The 21,204-nt window shown below is 33.2% G+C and overlaps 2 protein-coding genes and 1 long non-coding RNA gene across 3 annotated transcripts in view; 2 read left to right on the forward strand and 1 right to left on the reverse strand.

Moving 5' to 3' along the window:
- The first annotated feature begins 2,927 nt into the window (after positions 1–2,927).
- Positions 2,928–10,697, forward strand: LOC145328394 (uncharacterized). Its single transcript, XR_013882431.1, has 2 exons — positions 2,928–3,091; positions 10,502–10,697. It is a non-coding gene; the product is annotated as an uncharacterized LOC145328394 (long non-coding RNA).
- Positions 10,698–11,563: 866 nt separating this feature from the next.
- Positions 11,564–15,292, forward strand: LOC145327652 (uncharacterized). Its single transcript, XM_080171188.1, has 4 exons — positions 11,564–12,123; positions 12,775–12,959; positions 13,060–13,096; positions 14,815–15,292. Exons 1-4 carry the CDS (start codon positions 11,942–11,944, stop codon positions 14,921–14,923), a joined length of 513 nt encoding a protein of 170 aa, XP_080027314.1. The 5' UTR covers positions 11,564–11,941; the 3' UTR covers positions 14,924–15,292.
- A 2,670-nt stretch (positions 15,293–17,962) lies between these two features.
- LOC145328395 (uncharacterized) overlaps positions 17,963–21,204 on the reverse strand; it is a 310,864-nt gene continuing 307,622 nt past the window's right edge. Inside the window, exon 46 of the mRNA XM_080172033.1 lies at positions 17,963–20,956. Within this exon, the coding sequence (XP_080028159.1) occupies positions 20,533–20,956 (424 nt within the window). The 3' untranslated portion in view covers positions 17,963–20,532. The remainder of the gene's footprint in view (positions 20,957–21,204) is intronic.

Raw genomic sequence — 21,204 nt, forward strand, 5'->3', positions numbered from 1 at the left:
TTTTTTGCAATCAATGAAATTACATGCTAAACAAGGATGACAATATCCATAAAAGCGAAGCTCTGAAACGGTAGGACAAACGAACAGTAACACTTGTAGAGTGTCAGAACTTAATAATTAGAATATAAATGTATGAAAGTCGAAAAAAAATGTAATTAAATTTGTAATTTGAAAAACTGCTTAGTTACCAATACAGGATAAAAATTAAGGACATACTTACATTTTTGGGATTTATTATAGAGATGCTTCGCTTATAACACTGTACTTTATTGTCCTAGAAATCAGTATTCCAAAAATCAGGTCAATCACATAAAAATTTGTAACAAATCAACATGTTTAAAATGAACGTACGGACATTCTGGACACAATTATAAAGTTACTACCCTTTCAAAATCGTACCCATGTACTACAGGAATCACCATGCAAAGTTTTAAATTTATAGGACAATTTTAACATGTCTAAATTAACGAAAAAGGCTATCCGTACCAGACGGAACGACCCTAATATACAGAAAAGCTTCGCTTTTAAAAAGGATAAGAACATCCATAAATAGCAAAAAAAATATGACTAGAGGACAAAAAGATAATCAGTTATAAAGCCGATGTTCAGTGCTATGAAAAAAATATATAACAAATTGCAAAATAATCACGAAACCTTCAATCATAATGGTCTTCTATAGCATGACCGACGGTCCAAGTAAATTAGATACTGGATGTATTGTTCATGGTACAACAAATTAGGGTTTAGCCGGTTATACGGCCGGATATCCGGCCATTTTCAATATCCGGCCGGATACCGGATATTTTTAATATTCGGTTACAGGATATCCGGCTGATTTTTGACGCCGGATATCCGGTAATTTGCCGGATATCGAACGTTGGCCAGATATCCGACCGGAACCGGATATCCGGCATTTGAAATCAGCCGGCATCCGGCCAAAAAAATATCCGGCCCAATCCTACAACAAATCTACACAAAACAAGGATTTCAACATCCATAAAAGCGAAGCTCTAGATCATTAGATTGTTGGACAAACGAACATTGACACTAGAAGATTGTCAGAACCTAATAATAATCAGAATATTAAATTTTTATGTGTATTTTGTCATGTCCTGCAAATCATAATTCTAAAATCAGATAAATAGGTTATTATTTCATACAACAAATTGTTCTCAAGAAAATACCCAAATATCTTAAGTGAAGTTATCAATTAATAGCGAAATATGGATTTTTTTAGTAAATTATTATATCAGTAAAAACTATATTATGGAAAATTTGTCGTCTTACTTTAATTTGCTTTCAATATTAGAACTGATTTTTCTTAGGGTCACATTTACAAATTTAGTTAATGAATTTAATAATAATATGTTTATTTGGTGCTGCCAGGTACCCCCTAGCTTAGGAGATAGCACATACAATACTCTAAATTGTTGCTATTTATCGACAATTTAGAGTTTATATTATGAAATTTAATCTCATACAAAATAAAATAATATAGACTAAGAATTTGATTATTAACTAATTATAAAAATTTCAGGATATTTCGACCTCAAGAGCAAAAAATCTCACTTTGCATGTACCAAGCACTAGTAGCACCTTGTAATATAAAGGATAACATTAACCATATCGGTCCAGTGGTTAGCAAGATCTAAACTACACTGTCATTTTAATATAGGTCAGAATTACTAAAAGTGACTGGGTGTAAATATTCTAATTACAAGACTAATATTTATTTGGTTACTAGTGGCTGCTTCTTCAGCATCTAGGGGCTCCTCAAATTGGAAGGGAAGTTAATTGGCAAGAAATAGCCAAAAACTCTAGCAATACATGAATTTCAAAATAAGTTGCAATAAATAATGAATCATTGCTAGTCCGTTTAATAAAATACTTGCCTCTTATCTCCTCTTCATTATTTGTTGTTGAAAAGCAAATAAGCTTTTTATTTAATAAAATGTTAAATTAATTCTAACAATTTTTAGTAGCGAAGCTACTCTATAATTCACAATGTCCGTCCGTCCGTCTGTCCGTAATTAATGAATTGTTAGTAGCGAAGCTACTCTATAATTCACAATGTCCGTCCTTAGTAGTGAAGCTACTCTATAATTCACAATTTCCGTCCTTAGTAGCGCAGCTACTCTATAATTCACAATGTCCGTCCGTCCGTAATTAATGGGAGAAACGTGATTTTCTCGGCTCCTATAGAAGGTAGAAGGCTGACACTTTTTGACAACATTCCCATCATTAAGGAGCACATTTAACTATAAAACCTCAATGGCGGTCGGACTGCTTTTTAGCAGGTTTTAGGCTATTTTTATATTTTCCAAACTTTCCCCATATCTTTGGTGTTTATAGTCCAATTTTCAAAACTTTTTCAGTTAAAGATTTCAAAATTAAATTTCCCGTCGTTTGCAGAAAACAACGATGACGTTCAGACTACCTTTTTGCAGGTTTTTGGCTTTTTTTATATTTTTCACATTTTTCCCCATATCTTTGGTGTTTATGGTCCGATTTTCGAAATTTTTTCAGTTAAAGATATCAAAATTGAATTTCTGGTGTTGTAAGAAAAGAAACAATGACAGTCAGAATGCCTTTCAGCAGATTTTTGGCTATTTTTATATGTTTGACATATTTCTCCATATCTTTGGTATTTTGGTCCAATTTAAAAACTTTTTTGCATTAACAGTATCAAAATATTTTTTCCCATTGTTATGTGCATCTAGTATGTAATCTGCTTTAACCTCTTCATTGTACAAAATAAACAAGGTTTCGTGTTTATTTTCTCCAATAAATCTATTGTTGATTTTAATAAATACACTTTAAATCTACTTGTACGTATTTCCATCCACAAGTTTTTGTGCTTCGCTACTTATGGATGTTGTCATCCTTGTTTATCTCTTATCTCCCCTAACATTGTTCAAACAATATTCAAAAAAAAGTGTTAGTTTACTTTCACACCACGTCACTCTAATATATAAAAAAAACAAAGAATGCCGGTTAAGCTCGAAATTCCTGATGATTTACCTGATGAAGTAACAAATAGAGGACTTGAATCAGACTGGTACGCAAATCAGAGTACCAGGACAGTGAAGAGGTACTGCTGTTAGCATAGACGTCCAAGGGGGAGGGGTAATGGGGCGATTACCCCCCCCAAAAATTTTACCCCGGGGGTAAATTTTGGGGGGGGGTAAACAAATTTTACCCCTGCCAACAGATTTCAGGGGGGGTAATTACTAGGGTTGGGCCGGATATCCGGTGTGGCCGGATATCCGGCCATTTTCAATATCCGGCCGGATACCAGATATTGAAACTATCCGGCCGGATATCCGGCAATATAATCTTTTATATTTTACAACAAAAATCTCTGTTTTTTTTAATCTTAAATGGCTGTAATTTTCTTTTTATTGAAGCTAGAAGAAAATTTTTCTCTGAATATGTTTATCTTTATGTAAATTTTATATTAGAAATCTCAAAACATAAATTTTGGCGGTGGCAGCAGTACTTGGCAGCTGCCAGCCGCAAACCGACGGTTGGCAGGTAAACGGAAACGTGTTTTATGAAATTGTAATAAGTCATGAAGATATATAAAAAGCTTAAGTTTAAAATTTGAAATCTTCAAGTAAAAAGTTGCGGTCACAAAACCATCTAAAGATTTCTGGAGACCTAAAGGTTCAGAACTTGCAGGATTATACCTGGAACCTGAAATCGACTTGAACATCTATATTACATATGAGGATGTACGACTATAGGATATTTTAGTATGAAATGCTTTGTTTAAGTAAAAAAAATATTTTTACTTTTTACCTGAATGACCTTACCAGATTTGCTGGCATCCTGTGCCCGCCAGGAAGGAGGTATTAAAAATTTTCAACTCTTAGTTATGTGTCATACCCATATTTCGAAAGTCACTCAGTTGTAGCCCTCTACCTTTTATACACAGAAAATGGGATAGAAAAAAACAGTGGGGGGGGGGCATGCATTTAACGCCACCTCCCCGCCCATCCTCCAACCGTTAGGGGTTGATATTACATATTGAGGGTAGTAATAGTTAATTAGATTTATTTGCTATGGAGATTTAATAGTTACTTAATTTTTAAGTTTTAACCTTAATTTTATCCTATTATATAAAGTAGTAAGTTTTTTTTTGTCTGTAGCGAAGGATCTCGCTAACTGATGAACCGATATGGTTCGATATGGTTCTCCTTTTTAGGTCCCAGGGTGGTTTTAGTCCGTTTAATTTTTATAAAAAAGTCGTTGTAAGGTTTTAAGTTATTTTTCTGCACTTTCATGTCCTTTCTAATATCCCTAGACCCTAGGAACGCAGCCGCTAGTATAATATAAAACACCAGTTTATGAAGAATTTTTTTGCGGGTATAGTCCCTTTCGTGGCAACGCCCCTTAAGGAGCAATTATTCGTATTTTCACAGTGGCTTTCCTCCTATTTCTAGCCCCTTGCAGGGGACTCTAACCTTGCGGGGCCAATTGCCTAGCCCTGCGGGGCAATCACCTAACCAAATATAACCTAACCTAACCTAAAATAACCTATTAAAAGCAATTTTAAAAATACAACGAATCGCCCCTTAAGGTGCGTTGCTACGAAAGGGACAATATATTCTTTTTTGATACTTTAATATGTAGTAATTTGGCCGGTTATCCGGCCGGATATCCGGTAATTTGGCCGGATAACCGGATATCCGGCGTTGGCCGGATATCCGGCCGGATACCGGATATCCGGCATTTGAAATCAGCCGGATATCCGGTATCCGGTATCCGGCCAAAAAACTATCCGGCCCAACCCTAGTAATTACCCCCCCCAAGCAAATTTTACCCCCGGGGTAAAAATTTTGGGGGGGGGTAAAAAAAAATTTGCGGCGCGCTTCGCGCGCCATTTTACCCCCCCCCAAAACCGAATTACCCCCCCCTTAAAAAAAATTTACCCCCCCCACAATAAAAAGCTTGGACGCCCCTGGCTGTTAGTAATATTTCTATATTCAGAAATTATATATAGTTACTCAAATAAAGGTGTAAATCGATTTTCAATGTTTTGATTTTCATCTTTTCTTCTTCTATTAAGAAAGTCTTATACATGAGAAATTTAGGCTGACTGTTCCTAATTACATTTTACAATAAAAACACCCCATTTAACCTTTTGTAGGGGTAAATCTTTTATAGGGATGTAATTGTAAATCTTTGGTAGAAACGCCAATCAGAGATGGGTTTTTATAATAATGCCGCGTTTTTTCGACAATTTTTTTGACATTGATTGATTGAACGATGACGATATCATTTCAACAGAGTATACAACTTAAGAATTCAAAATTTTAAATTTATTATTTTAGCCATTTGTATAATGTCTAATACTGCTTTAAAAAGATGCATTAATTAATATGCAGCAAAAATGGATTAAAGATAATTTGTTTTTCTTCTATGAAGGCCGTACCAACAAAAGCGAAATAATTAAATAAATAGTTGTGTACTCTGTTAAGATTTCGCGAATGCCGCGCTTGTTTCGACTTGTCTAAAAAAGGGGGGGGGGAAAATGTGGTGACTCGTCACACGACATACCAGCAATTTTATTTTGGATGCTACTCCCTTAGTTTTAGAGATAATTGGATGAAATCTTTTGGGCTGGGTCACTAATTACCCCAACTAGTGGTATCTTTAAAAAAAAACGGCGGCGGGACCGCCGCTCCCGCCGTCCGCCGCCATTTTCCGCCGCCACCAAAAAACTTTTTTTTATTGCATTTCTCGCCGAATTAGGCAATTTGGAATCATTTGAGACCATGTTATTTTTTTCAAAAATTTTTCCCCTTACAAGCAACCCTGCGGGGGGACTTAGTCACTTTTTTCAAATTCTCGTTTATGAAGGTATATCTTATATACAGTATGCTACTCCCTTAGTTTTAGAGATAATTGGATGAAATCTTTTGGGCTGGGTCACTAATTACCCCAACTATTGGTATCTTTTAAAAAAAAACGGCGGCGGGACCGCCGCTCCCGCCGGCCGCCGCCGTTTTCCGCCGCAACCATAAAAAAATTTTTATTGCATTTCTCGCCGAATTAGGCAATTTGGAATCATTTGAGACCATGTTATTTTTTTCAAAAAATTTTTCCCTTACAAGCACCCCTGCGGGGGGACTTAGTCATTTTTTTCAAATTCTCGTTTATCAAGGTACATCTTAAATTCAGTGCTACTCCTGTGCTTTTAAAGATATTGAAACAAAATCTTTTTAGGTAGGTCAGTAAAAAATTTTTTTGTAAATATTTAAATAAAAAATGGCGGCGGGACCGCCGCTCCCGCCGTCCGCCGCCGTTTTCCGCCGCCACCAAAAAAAAATTTTATTGCATTTCTCGCCGAATTAGGCAATTTGGAATTATATGAGACCAAGTTATTTTTTTCAAAAATTTCCCCTTACAAGCAACCTTGCTCCCGCCATCCGCCGCCGTCGTTTTCCGCCACCGCCCCCAAAAAATTTGAAAAAATAACATGGTCTCATATGATTCAAAATTGCCTAATTCAGCGAGAAATGCAATAAAAAAAAAATTTCGTGGCGGCGGAAAACGGCGGCGGACGGCGGGAGCGGCGGTGCTGCTGCCGTTTTTTTTTTAAAGATACCAAAACTTGGGGTAATTAGTGACACAATCAAAAAGATTTCATCCAATTATCTCTAAAACTAAAGGAATAGCATACTGTATTTAAGATATACCTTCATAAACGAGAATTTGAAAAAAAATGACTGTCCCCCCGCAGGGTTGCTTGTAAGGGGAAAATTTTTGAAAAAAATAACATGGTCTCAAATGATTCCAAATTGCCTAATTCGGCGAGAAATGCAATAAAAAATTTTTTTATGGTGGCGGCGGAAAACGGCGGCGGCCGGCGGGAGCGGCGGTCCCGCCGCTGTTTTTTTTTGAAAGATACCAAAACTTGGGGTAATTAGTGACACAATCAAAAAGATTTCATCCAATTATCTCTAAAACTAAAGGAATAGCATACTGTATTTAAGATATACCTACATAAACGAGAATTTGAAAAAAAATGACTGTCCCCCCGCAGGGTTGCTTGTAAGGGGAAAATTTTTGAAAAAAATAACATGGTCTCAAATGATTCCAAATTGCCTAATTCGGCGAGAAATGCAATAAAATTTTTTTTTATGGTGGCGGCGGAAAACAGCGGCGGCCGGCGGGAGCGGCGGTCCCGCCGCTGTTTTTTTTTGAAAGATACCAAAACTTGGGGTAATTAGTGACACAATCAAAAAGATTTCATCCAATTATCTCTAAAACTAAAGGAATAGCATACTGTATTTAAGATATACCTTCATAAACGAGAATTTGAAAAAAATGACTGTCCCCCCGCAGGGTTGCTTGTAAGGGGAAAATTTTTGAAAAAAATAACATGGTCTCAAATGATTCCAAATTGCCTAATTCGGCGAGAAATGCAATAAAAAAATTTTTTTTGGTGGCGGCGGAAAACGGCGGCGGACGGCGGGAGCGGCGGTCCCGCCGCCGTTTTTTTTAAAGATACCACTAGTTGGGGTAATTAGTGACCCAGCCCAAAAGATTTCATCCAATTATCTCTAAAACTAAGGGAGTAGCATCCAAAATAAAATTGCTGGTATGTCGTGTGACGAGTCACCACATTTTCCCCCCCCCCTTGTCAAAAAAAAGCAGCATTTTTATAAAAACTCATCTCAGAAGGCTAAATCTGCTCAACATCACATCACAGCTGAGCATCTGTGGATACTTGTATTAGTTTCATTTTTTCCCGCTATGATTTTACACTTACAAACGCAAATTTAACCGATTTTTTGGAGAGATTTTGACTATGAAAAGGGGTGTTTTTATTGCAAATTGTAATGGCGTTGCTACAAAAAGTCTATTGAACAAAAAGGTCTATCCCTACAAAAGACCTACTCTACGAAAGGTCTACCCTTACAAAAGATCTACTCCTACGAAAGGTCTAATCCTAAAAATTTTCTGTATGAGGAAAGGGTGGATATTTTTAAAGCAAGGTTGTATCGGGTTTGAAACCATGCCATTTGGTAGCCAACGCAGACTTTGGACAAACTGTTGGGCGGAATTTTAACTTTCAGCCTGTGGTCAAAGTTATTCAAGAAAGAAATTTCGGTTTTGAATCATTTAAAATAATTTTAATTATGAAAATGTTTTTTTTTTCATTGTAATATGTTCAGTTACAGGCAACTTAACTTTTTGCTGAAATTAAGCATTTAATTTTGATTCTAGGCGACTTAATTTAAATTTCTATCATGACGTGTGGAAGATTTTAATGTTATGCCATTCTAAAACGCCTATGACTTTTTTTACAGTCAAGATGAAAATTTAATTATTTTTTTGAGCACATTTGTTGTCCATGTAGTCCAATAAATAATTATAGACAAAATCCATGATTATTTTTCAAATGGAGCAATAAAGCTCCAATAGGAGCAAACAGTTATCCAATAATTTTTTTGCCCGATAAGGATTTCTACATTGTCCAAATACCAAGCATGCCATCTCTAGTGGGTCATAAAATGGGTCAAACTAAATCACAATGTTATTTTACAACCAAAGGCGTGCGAACTGAAGAGGGCATTTGGGGCGATCGCCCTCCCCCCCCCTAGCGCCCAAAACGCCCCACCCTGCCACCCCCCCTAGCCAACGCCCCCCTTTAAACATGGATAGAAGGATACGTGATTTTCTCGGCTCCTATAAAAGATAGAAGGCAACTTTTTGATAACATTCTTAATTTCTTATTATCAAGGAGCTTAACCAATTCTAAAACATCCATGGTGGTCGGGCTGTCTTTTAGCAGGTTTTTGGCCATTTTTATATTTTACATATTTCCCCTTATCTTTGATGCTTTTGGTCTGAATTTCAAACTTTTTTTGAATGATTTTTTCCATTGTTCTTAGCATCCAGTATTTAATTTATTTTGACTGTCGGTGTAACAGTCATCATACAAAATAAAATAGGGTTTTGTGCTTATTTTCACAAATAAATCTAATATTATTATAATCATCTACATTTTTTTGTGCTTTGCTACTTATGGATGTTTTAATCCTTGTTTAAAATATAAACTTTACCAAAAAAAATACATATTTGCAGGGATCTATGGGGAAAAGACAATGGTCGATTAATTGATGTACATCCCCAATGATGATACCCAAAATTAATCCTTAAATAGATTAAAATTAGTGGATGGAACGTATGGAAACTCAACTTAATTAACCAACCAATCAAAATTCAATCAAGTCCCTAAAGTTGTTGAGCCAAGGAATGAGAAAATGTTTTTATGAAACTTTGGGGAGGAATGAGAAACTGTCCCAATTTTGTATAACTTTAGCGGAACAAGTTCCAATTACGTCATATTTTTCTTTCCCGAAAAAGGGAGGGGGGGAAGAAAATCTCTTCAAAAGAGATGGGGAAAACCCCCTTTTCTCCCATCTCTTTTTTCCTCCCCCCTTCCCTTTTTTTTCTTTCCCCCTTCTCTTTTTCGGGAAAGAAAAATATGACGTAATTGGAACTTGTTCCGCTAAAGTTATACAAAATTGGGACAGTTTCTCATTCCTCAACTTTGGGGACTAGTAAATAAATAGCCCAATGTCCACTCCATCCCTGCATATTTTAAAAATAAACATTAAATATTTAATCAAAAAGTTACTTTATGTGAAAAAATTTGTGCGCTTCGCGCATAAAGTTACACGTACATTTCAAACTGTTTTGAAATTTATCTTTGTCTTATTCTCAAAACTGTATGTCTGTTTCAATGAATAACAATATATAAGTATATCATATGATATTCAGGATAGGTATATCATTTTTTTGTGTATATTCCCTTAAATAAAAGACATGTTTTTTTCTAGCAATTTACATTAAAAACCCTAATTAAAGCTCACAACACTTAATTTTCCTGACTTGATAAAATAACACAACTCTTGTTGTCTTGAATTGATTTTAGTTTGAATATGGTGTAAAATTCATAGCAAATCCTTGCAAACGCCACTTTATAAAAAGTGACATATTTTTAAAATGTCATTTGAAGATGGTGATATAACTTTTCAGCTATAATTCACTATGTTGTCAGTCTGTAACGCTATGGTGGAAATGTGATTTTCCAAATTATTTCCAAAATTAGTTTTTATCTCGCCCCCACCTAATTTTTTTAAGGTGGGTTAATCCATGTGGGGGGGGGGGGATGGGTAAACATTCTTTTTTTTTGCAAGATGCCTTTTAGATGAAGGGATGGGGGATAGGGATATGGGGAAGGGGTGGGGAATAAGGAAGGGGGAAGAAAGGATAGAGATTAGAAGGTCCATAATCAAGTAATCCCACCCCCTTAAAACGCCCTTATCAAAAATAGGTATATATAATCAAAATGCCCCCCCCCCCCTCCCCACTAATGCACTTTTATTTAGGGAGGGGGCAAAATTTTAGACAAAGTGCTTCGCACGCCACTGTTTACAACTAAACGATTTTGTAATATTCTAATCTTTTTGAATAATCTTAGACTTTTTATTTGTGGAACGAAGGTTGAGTTCTATGAGAAAGTATGCGTTGGAGATTTGTTGGAGTTTGACAGAGGGGTCTACAGGCACTGGGCTGTTTATGTTGGATATCAAAATGTCAAAGGAATATCAGTAAGTAATTTTAGAAATGATTACGTGATTTTATGTGATTACTTACATGGACACATGGTAGATTAAATGGCTCACACTTAAAGCAACATTAAACTGTTTTTAACATATTTTTGAAAGGTATCAAAAATATACTCTGACACCTGTAGAATCAAACTGCAGAGCTAAAAATGAGAATAATAGCCCACATTGATTTTTATTAGGATTTTAAAGTTTATTTTTTACTATGGATTATTATTATGGATACTTATCAAATGTGCCAATATTATTATTTTTGTCCAAATATTTTTTACTGAATTCACGTTTTAATTCAATTTTGTACATGGTTTTGCACATTGTATAAAATTTTAATCCACTGTGAATGGCCGAATGCCAGTCGGTATGGCTTTGAAGAAAATTATTTTTAAAAGTTTTAATTTTAATAATATGTGGATACTTTCTGAAATTGTGATATTTTTACTAAAAATCATATTGACTTTTGGGACTTTCAAAAGTTCCAATTTTATTTCAGGCTAGCCAGGCAGAATCGTCTACCTGGATTCTATTCTATACATTATCTTCTTTGTAAGCATTTTTGATGAAATATTGACTCACTAGCGGCTTCGCCCCTAGCCTCTAGGGGCTTTTTCCCTAAAGGTTCAGGGAAGAATTAAAATTTTTTTTTAAAATTTTTTCAGATATTTTCTGTATTTTATAACTTTTTATAACTCTTTGTAACATTTTATAAATCTTTATAACTTGTTATAACTGTTTATATTCATTTATATTATTTTATATTTTCTAAACCCTTCGAATTTTTTCTCTTTTTTCATGTTTTAAAAAATTTCTTTGCCATTAGCCTTTTTGGGGCTTCCTCCCTACAGGAGAAGGAAGGTTTCACAATCTTTTTGAATTTGAAAAAAAAAGTTTAAAAGAAGAAAAGAAATTTAAAATGAAAAAAAATTAAAAATATAAAAAAGTATAAAAAAGTATAAAAAAATATAAAAAGATATAAAAAATTTAAAACATATATAAAATTATATAAAAACTTAAAAAACATTAAAATTAGAAAAAAATACAAAAAAATTTTTTTTAGGGGGAAATTTTCATTTTTGGGGGGGTTTAGGGTGTCCCACCCCCCAAGAAAATAGCTTAAAACCACCACAGGACCAATAGGCATATACCCTGAAGAGTAGAATCAAATCGGTTCATTGGTTATTGAGATCTTAAGCTTCAGACGGACGGACGGACAGACGGACGGACAGACAGATGGACGGACGGATGGACAGACATCAAGCTACTTTGTATTATAGATTGAATACCAAGCCCTATAAATGCTGGAGCAACTGCAACATAATTCAACTAGAAGGACAGTCAAACCTCAAATTGATACTATATTGTTTTCTTTCAAATTTATATTGTTTCATGTGTCATGTGTTGTGGACTTATCAAGACCTGATGATGACAAAAACAATGGTCCAACTTGGATGAGGTTCTTTAGTTCAATCAGTCAAAGGTACTTTAACAAAATCTTGTGAAATTTTGTCAAAGTCCCCAAATAAAGTGATCATGAAGTAATTATTAAAAAATAATTATTTCATAATGAGCTCTAATTATATATTTTCTGATAGTTCAGGGGTTTCTTTGAAAAGGGGGAAGGCAGAACAATATTTACCTTATCAAAGAGTAAAATAGCGTTATAGGAAAGGCATGATCTCTATAGTCATTTGGTTCAAAATTTTTAAACCATGCTTGTAACTTTTTCAGTTGTAAATTAGCAAAATTGATAACAACAGGAAAAAAGCAGAACTAAAACTTCTTATTTAGGAGTATGAATTTTAATAACTCCATCTGTGATGAGAGAAATGCCAAAATATTTAAACAGTTTGTTTTTTAATAATTGCTTCATGATCACTATAATGAAATGTGATATAATTTTGATAGGTGTCCTATTGGACCATTTTATATGCCTAATACAGAAAATAAATTAGGGACTTTTTTTCATTTTTATTTTATGTTAATCTTAGAATCGGTCCAAGCGGTTACTGCAAAGGTATACCATAATACAATTAGAGAAAGCCAAGAAACACAATCTTGACCATAGTTAATCCAATAAGAAAATTTAATTAGTTTGACATATAACCTGAGTATTTATAACTAATTCTAGTGTTGACAAATATGGTGTTGGAGTTGGTCTTCAGGAATTAGCTGTTGTTTGGGGAGATGACCCTGTGAGGATCAACAACAAATTTGATAACCTTCGTTCATCTGCATCTTTATATGACATGCATGGTAGAAAAATGACAGAAAGCAGATCCCATGTTAAACTAAATACATTCACTGGCAAACAAGGTATAGCTATCTTTAATGACCTATCAAAGCAATCATGATTAAATCTTGATTTTTTTGGTTGTTAATAATAATATGTAAAGGAAACAATTTACTGTTTCAGTTCTAACCAGATTGGTGAAAATTTGTAATGGAGATGATGAACACACCCCACCTGAAGGCGTGTTAGGTTAGAAAAAAAACCCCGCAGAAACGGTTTACACAGGATGTACTGGGACCTTATGGTGGTTTCAGAACATGCTTTCTCTAAATTGAGTTAGTAGCTTCTGATAGTAGAAAATTTTAAAATTACTTTTGGTGATCAAATATTACTTTTATTTTTAGACTACCTTCACCTAACCTGCTTTATTGTCTTATTTTGTCTTTCATGTTTATCATGCAAATTCGCTGACATTGCAGTTGAAATGACAGATATTGGAGCTTTCTAAAAAGGTCTCAAACATTTTTCTAGCTCTAATACTTTTTTAGATATCTTATTTCAAAGTATTGCTGTAAAATCATCTTTTACACAGCAAAAAGTTGAAATATAAAATTAGTTATTTTAGAGTAAATTACATGTATCTTCATATAAATCACTCTAATTTTGCTCCAAATTGACCAAATTGGACAGTTAAGGTGCCTAAAACTATCTACATTCAATGGACAATCCAAATCCACACTTTTTGAGACTTTAAAAGTCAACAGGAGAAGGCTAAATTGAAATATCAAAGAAACAAATGTAATTTAATTTTAATTAAAAATCACTATTAAGGCATTTTTAATAATGTAAAAGGAGTTTTAAGGTACAATAAACTCATAATTAATTACAATTTATTATTTTTAAAAATCTCAGCACTAGTTTAGAGTACTTAATAGTGTTTATCAACAAAAAAAAATGTGGCCTAAGAATAAATTGTTTTTTTTAATATATGTGAGATCATCCATAAAAGTCTTTTAATTACTATGTTTTTTTAGTTAAGGTGGCAAAAACTAATTTTGTTTCATAAGGTTATAAAAAATCTAAAAAGCCAATCAACTTTTCTTATAAAAAATTACTAGAATTAGTAGATTACATTTGTAACCTACTTAGAAATGATTAAAATTATAACCAATTTTTGGTTTATTTTCAATGTTTATGTCTATTTTTCTTAAGATATGTTTCTATTGGTTCAAAATATCAGATGATTGTGTTTTATTGGCTTTCTAATTACAAAGTGACAACTTTATACACCATAACTTACCTTAAAATCTTTTCTAAAGTCGATTAAATTTCAATTTTTTTTTAAAAATAGGAAATATTTTTTCCTTTAGCATTTTTAAAAATCACTTCAGCATGCTCCTATTAGCTTATATAGTCTTACAAACTATGTATTTGGATTGTCTATTGAAAGTAAATAGTTTTAGGCACCTTAACTGTCCAATTTGGTCAATTTGGAGCAATATTAGAAAGATTTACATGAAGATACTTGTAATTTTCTCTAAAATAACTAATTTTATATTTCAACTTTTTGCTGTGTAAAAGATGATTTTACAGCAATACTTTGAAATAAGATATCTAAAAAAGTATTAGAGCTAGAAAAATGTTAGAGACCTTTTTAGAAAGCTCCAATATCTGTCATTTCAACTGCAATGTCAGCGAATTTGCATGATAAACATGAAAGACAAAATAAGACAATAAAGCAGGTTAGGTGAAGGTAGTCTAAAAATAAAAATAATATTTGATCACCAAAAGTAATTTTAAAATTTTCTACTATCAGAAGCTACTAACTCAATTTAGGGAAAGCATGTTCTGAAACCACCATAAGGTCCCAGTACATCCTGTGTAAACCGTTTCTGCGGGGGGTTTTTTCTAACCTAACACGCCTTCGGGTGGGGTGTGTGAAGGATATGATATAAACAAACCATATAATCTGGTCCACAATAACTGTGAACACTTTGCATCATATGTTAGGAATGGAGTCAAAGCGTCTATACAAACAGGACATTGAATTGATCTTTGGATCAACAATTCTAATAAAATGTGATTAAACATCATGAAACCTCTTGGCATATTCAATATTTTGGATAATTCATAATCTTTTTTTTACGGCTTCTGGTGAATAAATTGTCATTATAGAATCACTAAACTTTGTTAAAACATAGATCGCAGACAATATTCTGACTCATTAAAAATTTAGCTTATTTTTTATATATTGTTATTGTTTAAAACAGGCAAAACATTTGTGATAAATTCTTAATTTACCATTTTTTCAAACACTTTGTTCCCTTAAAGCAAGTTATGTTAAAAATTATAATGATTGAATTACCAAAAGATTGAATAGCTTTTGTTATAAAACCATAAAAATTGAAATAAAATGAATTCAACTCTAACAATCTTCCTATTATATAAAGTAACTAAATATAAACATACAACTTATTTTTTCTCATTTTATTTATCGAATACAATTGTTTCACAAATAAATAGATCATCAGTTCCAATTAAGATGTTAATAAATAAGAGTTAAAACAAGGATGACAACATCCATAAGAAGCGAAGCACAAAAAATTGTGGATGGGACATAGACGTCCAAGGGGGGGGGTAAAGGGATGATTATCCCCCCCCCCCCAAATAAAAAAGCTTGGACGCCCCTGGGATGGGATTACATACAAGTAGATTTAAAGTGTATGTATCAAAATCAAGAATAGATTTTTTGGAGAAAACAAACAAAAAACCTTGTTTTATTTTGTATGATAAGGACAGTTAAAGAAAAGGGGGGGGGATGTGGTGACTCGTCACACGACATACCAGCAATATTATTTTGGGTGCCGCCGCTCCCCGCCACCACCAAAAAAAAAATTTTATTGCATTTCTCGCCGAATTAGGCAATTTGGAATCATTTGAAAGAAAAATCAATTTGAGTCAATTAATGTGGAAAATATAAAAATAGCCTAAAACCTGCTAAAAAGCAGTCCGACCGCCATTGATGTTTTACAGTTAATTGTGCTTCTTAATAATAAGAATGTTGTCAAAAAGTTTCAGTACTCTATCTTTAATAGGAGCCGAGAAAATCACGTTTCCCCCATTCTGTCTCAGACGGACATTTCGAATTAGAGTAGCTTCGCTACTAATAAAAATATGTGTCTTTGCATTAAGAATCTTTTGAGGAGACCGTTTAAGGAATTTAGGAATATGTGTTAAAAATGTTACCACCTGCAGGGTTTTTACAAGCCATAGCCTGGAAGGGCAAATCGAGTTTGCATTTTAATATCAAAATAGGGTGTTTAAAGGGAATTTTAAAGAGGAAATAAAGTGTATTCTTATTATATGTTTCATCATTATTTAGCCAAAACTCAGTCAAAAATGCTTACAAAATAGACCTTATTCGACCGAAGATACTCAAACAGTTTCTTTATAAGCCTAATCAATCTGTTTTGAGATATCTTCATATTTCAAGGAAAATTTGGGTTTTAACTTATAAAAGCACAGATACCATAAAATCAATAAAAAAAATACTTATTTATACTTTTTCTCATTCTTAAAGTTTGATTCTGTTGAATTGAATATTCTTGGAGGGATTTGTGCATTGATAAAACAGAAACATAATATTAGGTAGAAATAAATGATTTTTAAAAACATTTTTTTTGGAAAATAAGAAATTTAACCCCCATCGCCCTAGAGGACATCTGCTGACCTCTGGTGTTCATAGTTCAAATAAAGGTACTAAGAAAGAGAGGGAATGTCTGATTGAACCAATAGGAGAATCGCATCGGAATTTACATTGGATCTCATTGGTTGAAATTATGTACACATTTTCCTACGAAGGCATGTTTTTTTTCATTTCATACATACATAAAAGTCAGCTGTTAACAGTATATTTTCTTAGTAGAAAGCTTTGCGGAATCAGAATTAATTGCCCAAAAATTTCGTTTACAATTTGAAAGCTTGAAACAAAGTTGGATTCTTAAAAAAAAGTTAGGCTGGCAACTCGCTGGTGAGGCAAAATTATTTTTGTGAAAAATCCTCCAAAATCGAATAAAAAAATTTACAAAAATGAAATAATATCTTAAGAGGGTTATTAACATATGATTTTGTTTAATTTTTGTAGATTTTTAATGTGCTTTTGGATGATTTTTCACAAAAATAATTTTGCCTCACTATCGAATAGCGAGTCTATCATTTTTTAAGAATCCACATCAGCTTGAGTCGAAATTAAACAATACTTTTGTCTGCTAGGAATGTTCTCTCTTAGATTTGACGAAAAAAGGGTTCAGAATATTCTTCTACTCTTCTATTTCTATTATAGTTCAGTCAAATACAAACATGTAAAAGGAAAATAATAGCCAAAAAACTACATAAAAAAACATTTTTATGTATTAGAAAAATAAATTGTTTAACTGCAAATTTGTGGATACGAAATGACCTACTCTAATTATAGAAAAGCTTCGCTTTTAAAAATAGCCGTCTATCCTGAATAGCAGCTAATAAAAAAGTATTGTCCCTCTGACAGACGGACATTACGAATATCAAATAAGCTTCGCTTCTAAAAGTTTAAAGCTTGACGTAGGACCGTCAGCAATCTTTAAATATGCTGGATGTCTATAAGACCAAGCTGATTTGTCCGTTCTTATTGCAGCCATCCATTCTCTTAGAATATTGTTTGCACCGAAACGGGTGCAATATGCGAATTATGCGCGGATGCCGAGCCCTTGTTATAATAACATCCCTTTCCACTTATTAGGACAGTTTGTACAACCTTAAAAAAAGACATGTGTATGCTTCCCTTCTAATTCTATCATAATGGATTTATTATAACTTGGATTTAACACCAGATTATCATGTACTCTATTAAAGTAAAACTTGTAGCTGTTCATTGTAACGATCCCCTATATCAACTCGTCTCCTACTAGATGAACGAACTGATCAACAAGTAATGTCCAAGTTAGCAACCTAAATTGACGACAATTTTTCTATATCCTTTGTAATAAAATTTATAATGCTGCGCTACTTATAAACATAATAGTCCTTGTTAAGTGAAGAAATTCAAAAATTCTGAAATGACAAATTTATTTTCTTAATAATAATAGTTTTGTGTAATGTGTTGAATTTGATGCGAGAGAATATCACAGCCTGGCAAAGTATCCACTAAGCCAAAATTGTGTCAAAATTGATACATGTGACGTCATAAAAATAAGAGGAGAATTGGTAAAGAAACCCCCTAAAAAAGAAATGGATAATCCCTCATTTTTTATGACGTCACATGGATAGTTTTTGACACAATTTGGACTTTGTCCAAGGTATCCAGGGATCAAGGGATAATACGAAGGAAGTATGGCTTTGAAACCGGTTCTAATCCAGCGGATATGAACCGGTTCTCCGCCATACTGAAGAATCTTGTATAGCATCGTATTACAGACAATTTTCTAAGAATATTAGCATAAAAATCATAAAATTTTGGCGCCTCGTGGCTAACAAAACTGGTTTTAATCTTATACTTATTCATTTTAATTGTCTATAATACAATGCGATAAATAACTATTATTTAGATGCAATTGATCTTTTTGTGAAATTGTTCTTTCTTTTTTCTGATTTTAAAGATTCATGTAAAATGGACATAAATAAAAAAAAACCTTGTATTATCCCTATCCTTGGATATAAAAAAATGAGGGTACATTATCATTTTTATGCTTTTACAATTATGAAGCATTTTCTAGGGTTGGGCCGGATATCCGGCCATTTTCAGCATCCGGCCGGACACCGAATATTGAAACTGTTAGGATACCGAATATCCGGCTGATTTCTAATGCCGGATATGATGTCCGGTAATTTTCAAAACATCAAACGTTGGTCAAATAACCGGCCGGATATCCGACATTAGAAATCAGCTAGATATCCGATATCCGGCCAAAAAAGTATCCGGTCCAACCTTAATTTTTTTTTCTAAATTTTAAAAATCATATTTAACACAATTTGTACCCTTATGCTAAAAAAACATAAAATAATAAACTATACAACATAAATTGATTATGAATGAAAGAAAGAATACAATATTTATAATATTAATAAAAATCCTTATGGCCTTTATGTTATATACATTAATGTACATTAATTAAAAACAAATAAAATTCACAATACTTAATGAAGGTTTGAACTCAGTAAAGCATTTCAACCATAAGGAGGAGAGATAATTCAGAACACTGGGCAATCATTGAGATCTTGCTAGAACATTTACACTAGGGTTTAGCCGGATATCCAGTTTGGCCGGATATCCGGCCATTTTCAATATCCGGCCGGATTCCGGATATCTGGATGATTTCTTATGCCGTATATCCGGCCAAAAAGTATCCGGCCAAACCCTTATTTACACAGACTTAGGGCTGTTCTAAAAATTTTAAACAAATCTTTTAAACATCCCTAAAGGTGAAATTTTAAAGTTAAAATATTTAAAATCTTTTTAGGTTTAGCTTATCATTAAATTAAGTAACTTTTTGTGCCATTTTCTTGTTACAAAATTTTGCAGATCTTTAAAAAGCTTATTATTAAAAACAATATAATATAATTTGACATAAAAAGCTTATTTTACAATAATACATTTTCTTTTTTGAAAATTGACTGGATGATATTTCTATTAAATTCACTGGCAAAAGTTATAATACATATATATAGAAAAATTTAATATTATCAAAAAATTGCATTTCATATCTTTGTATCATTTGTATTTCAGTTATTTCTACATTTTAGCTAACTAAATAGTAGGGTTTAACCGGATATCCGGCCATTTTTAATATCACGGATACCGGATATCCGACTGATTTCTAATGCCGGATATCCAGTCGGATATCTGGTAATTTGCCGAATAGCGAACGTTGGTCAGGTATTCGACCGAATACCGGATATCCTACATTACAAATCAGCCGGATATCCGGTATCCGACCAAAAAAATTTCCGGCCCAACTCTAATAAATAGCTTCTGTTTTATTGTTAAAATTATGTTAGGATAAAAAAAACTAATACTGTATATCTAAGTTTGTAAATTCATAACAATTTAGGTTTCATCAAAATAAATGAGAATAAGCACAAACACAGAGACAAAAACAAATAAACATTAACAACATTTGTCAAACAGAGCTGGATTCTTGAAAATGTTTTTGGCTCATTGCCTCCAAAATCGCATTAAAAATCTACAAAATCTTATGTTGATTTTATTTAATTTTTGTAGATTTTTATGCGATTTTTGAGGATTTTTCACAAAATCTTTTAGCCAGCCTCACTAAGTTTAGTGAGGCAGGGAGCCAAAAAGTGTTTTAAGAATCCACCTCAGATTAGAATAATTTTAAAAATATTCTTTTGTCTCTTTTGAGATTTTGGAACAAATTCATAGTTTTTGGTATGAAAGTAACAAAAATCAGATCTAAATTTTCAGAAAACAGGAGGATGCCAGATTTTGGTCCCTAAGTAAAGCATAAATATTGAAAAAAAAGTATTCAGATCTATAGTAAAGTCTTATTATTGTATGGAAGCATTTAAATTTGATTTAAGTTTCATAATAATTACAAATAATATGTCTTCTATTAAATATTTTTCTTCTTAACTTCTATAATTATTCACTAGCAATTGTATTTATTTCACATTTTGTTCAAACATGGCGGCCATGTTTTTAATCTTATTTGGTGACGTCACACTGGCAGCTGTATTGCTGCCGACAACACTAACAGACAGGGAACCGGTTAATACTGGTCTTTTCACCTCACCGCCAACAGAAATTGCGCGCAATTTTGCAGTAGTCGTCTGCTGGGTGGATGAATCTGTGATAATTTGGCGGTCTTTTACCGGCGGTGTACTCACAGAAACTGTCCGTAATTTGCCGGCTGCGGCGGCGGTTGGTTGATCAGCAGTGGCTGAGGTTCTCGGGCCGAATATGGAGGCTCGCTCCCGCACGTTTACACTCTCATCAATAGCTCCGTAGTTTGGCTTAGTGGTTGTGCTTGTGCTTGTTGGTGGGTTGGTCTCACTGGTTTTAGAAAGGTTCATTGGACTAGAATTTCTAGAAAAAAAATAAAAAAATTATTGAAATAATAATTAACATAAATAGAGTATTGATAGATAACTAATGAATTTAAAATAGCTATTTATCGCAACGTATTATAGACAGCTTTCCGCGGGTGTCAAAATGAAAAATTATAATATTAAAACCAGTTTTGTTTACGAAGAAAACTGGTATTAGTTTTATGATTTTTATTTTAATATTCATGCAAAATTGTCTTTAATATGATGCTTTTTTAGTATGGCTAA

The sequence above is a fragment of the Acartia tonsa genome, chromosome 9, assembly GCF_053477335.1.
Source record: "Acartia tonsa isolate MP-2025a chromosome 9, ASM5347733v1, whole genome shotgun sequence".
NCBI classification, from domain to species: Eukaryota; Metazoa; Arthropoda; class Copepoda; order Calanoida; family Acartiidae; genus Acartia; species Acartia tonsa.

What these genes read in the sequence shown, in the direction of transcription:
- LOC145327652 (XM_080171188.1), top strand. Translation starts at nt 11,942, where the DNA reads ATGCTGGAGCAACTGCAACATAATTCAACTAGAAGGACAGTCAAACCT. An exon ending in TTTAGTTCAATCAGTCAAAG is followed by an intron (nt 12,124 to 12,774) that starts GTACTTTAACAA and finishes AACTAATTCTAG; the next exon opens with TGTTGACAAATATGGTGTTG. An exon ending in TACATTCACTGGCAAACAAG is followed by an intron (nt 12,960 to 13,059) that starts GTATAGCTATCT and finishes TTACTGTTTCAG; the next exon opens with TTCTAACCAGATTGGTGAAA.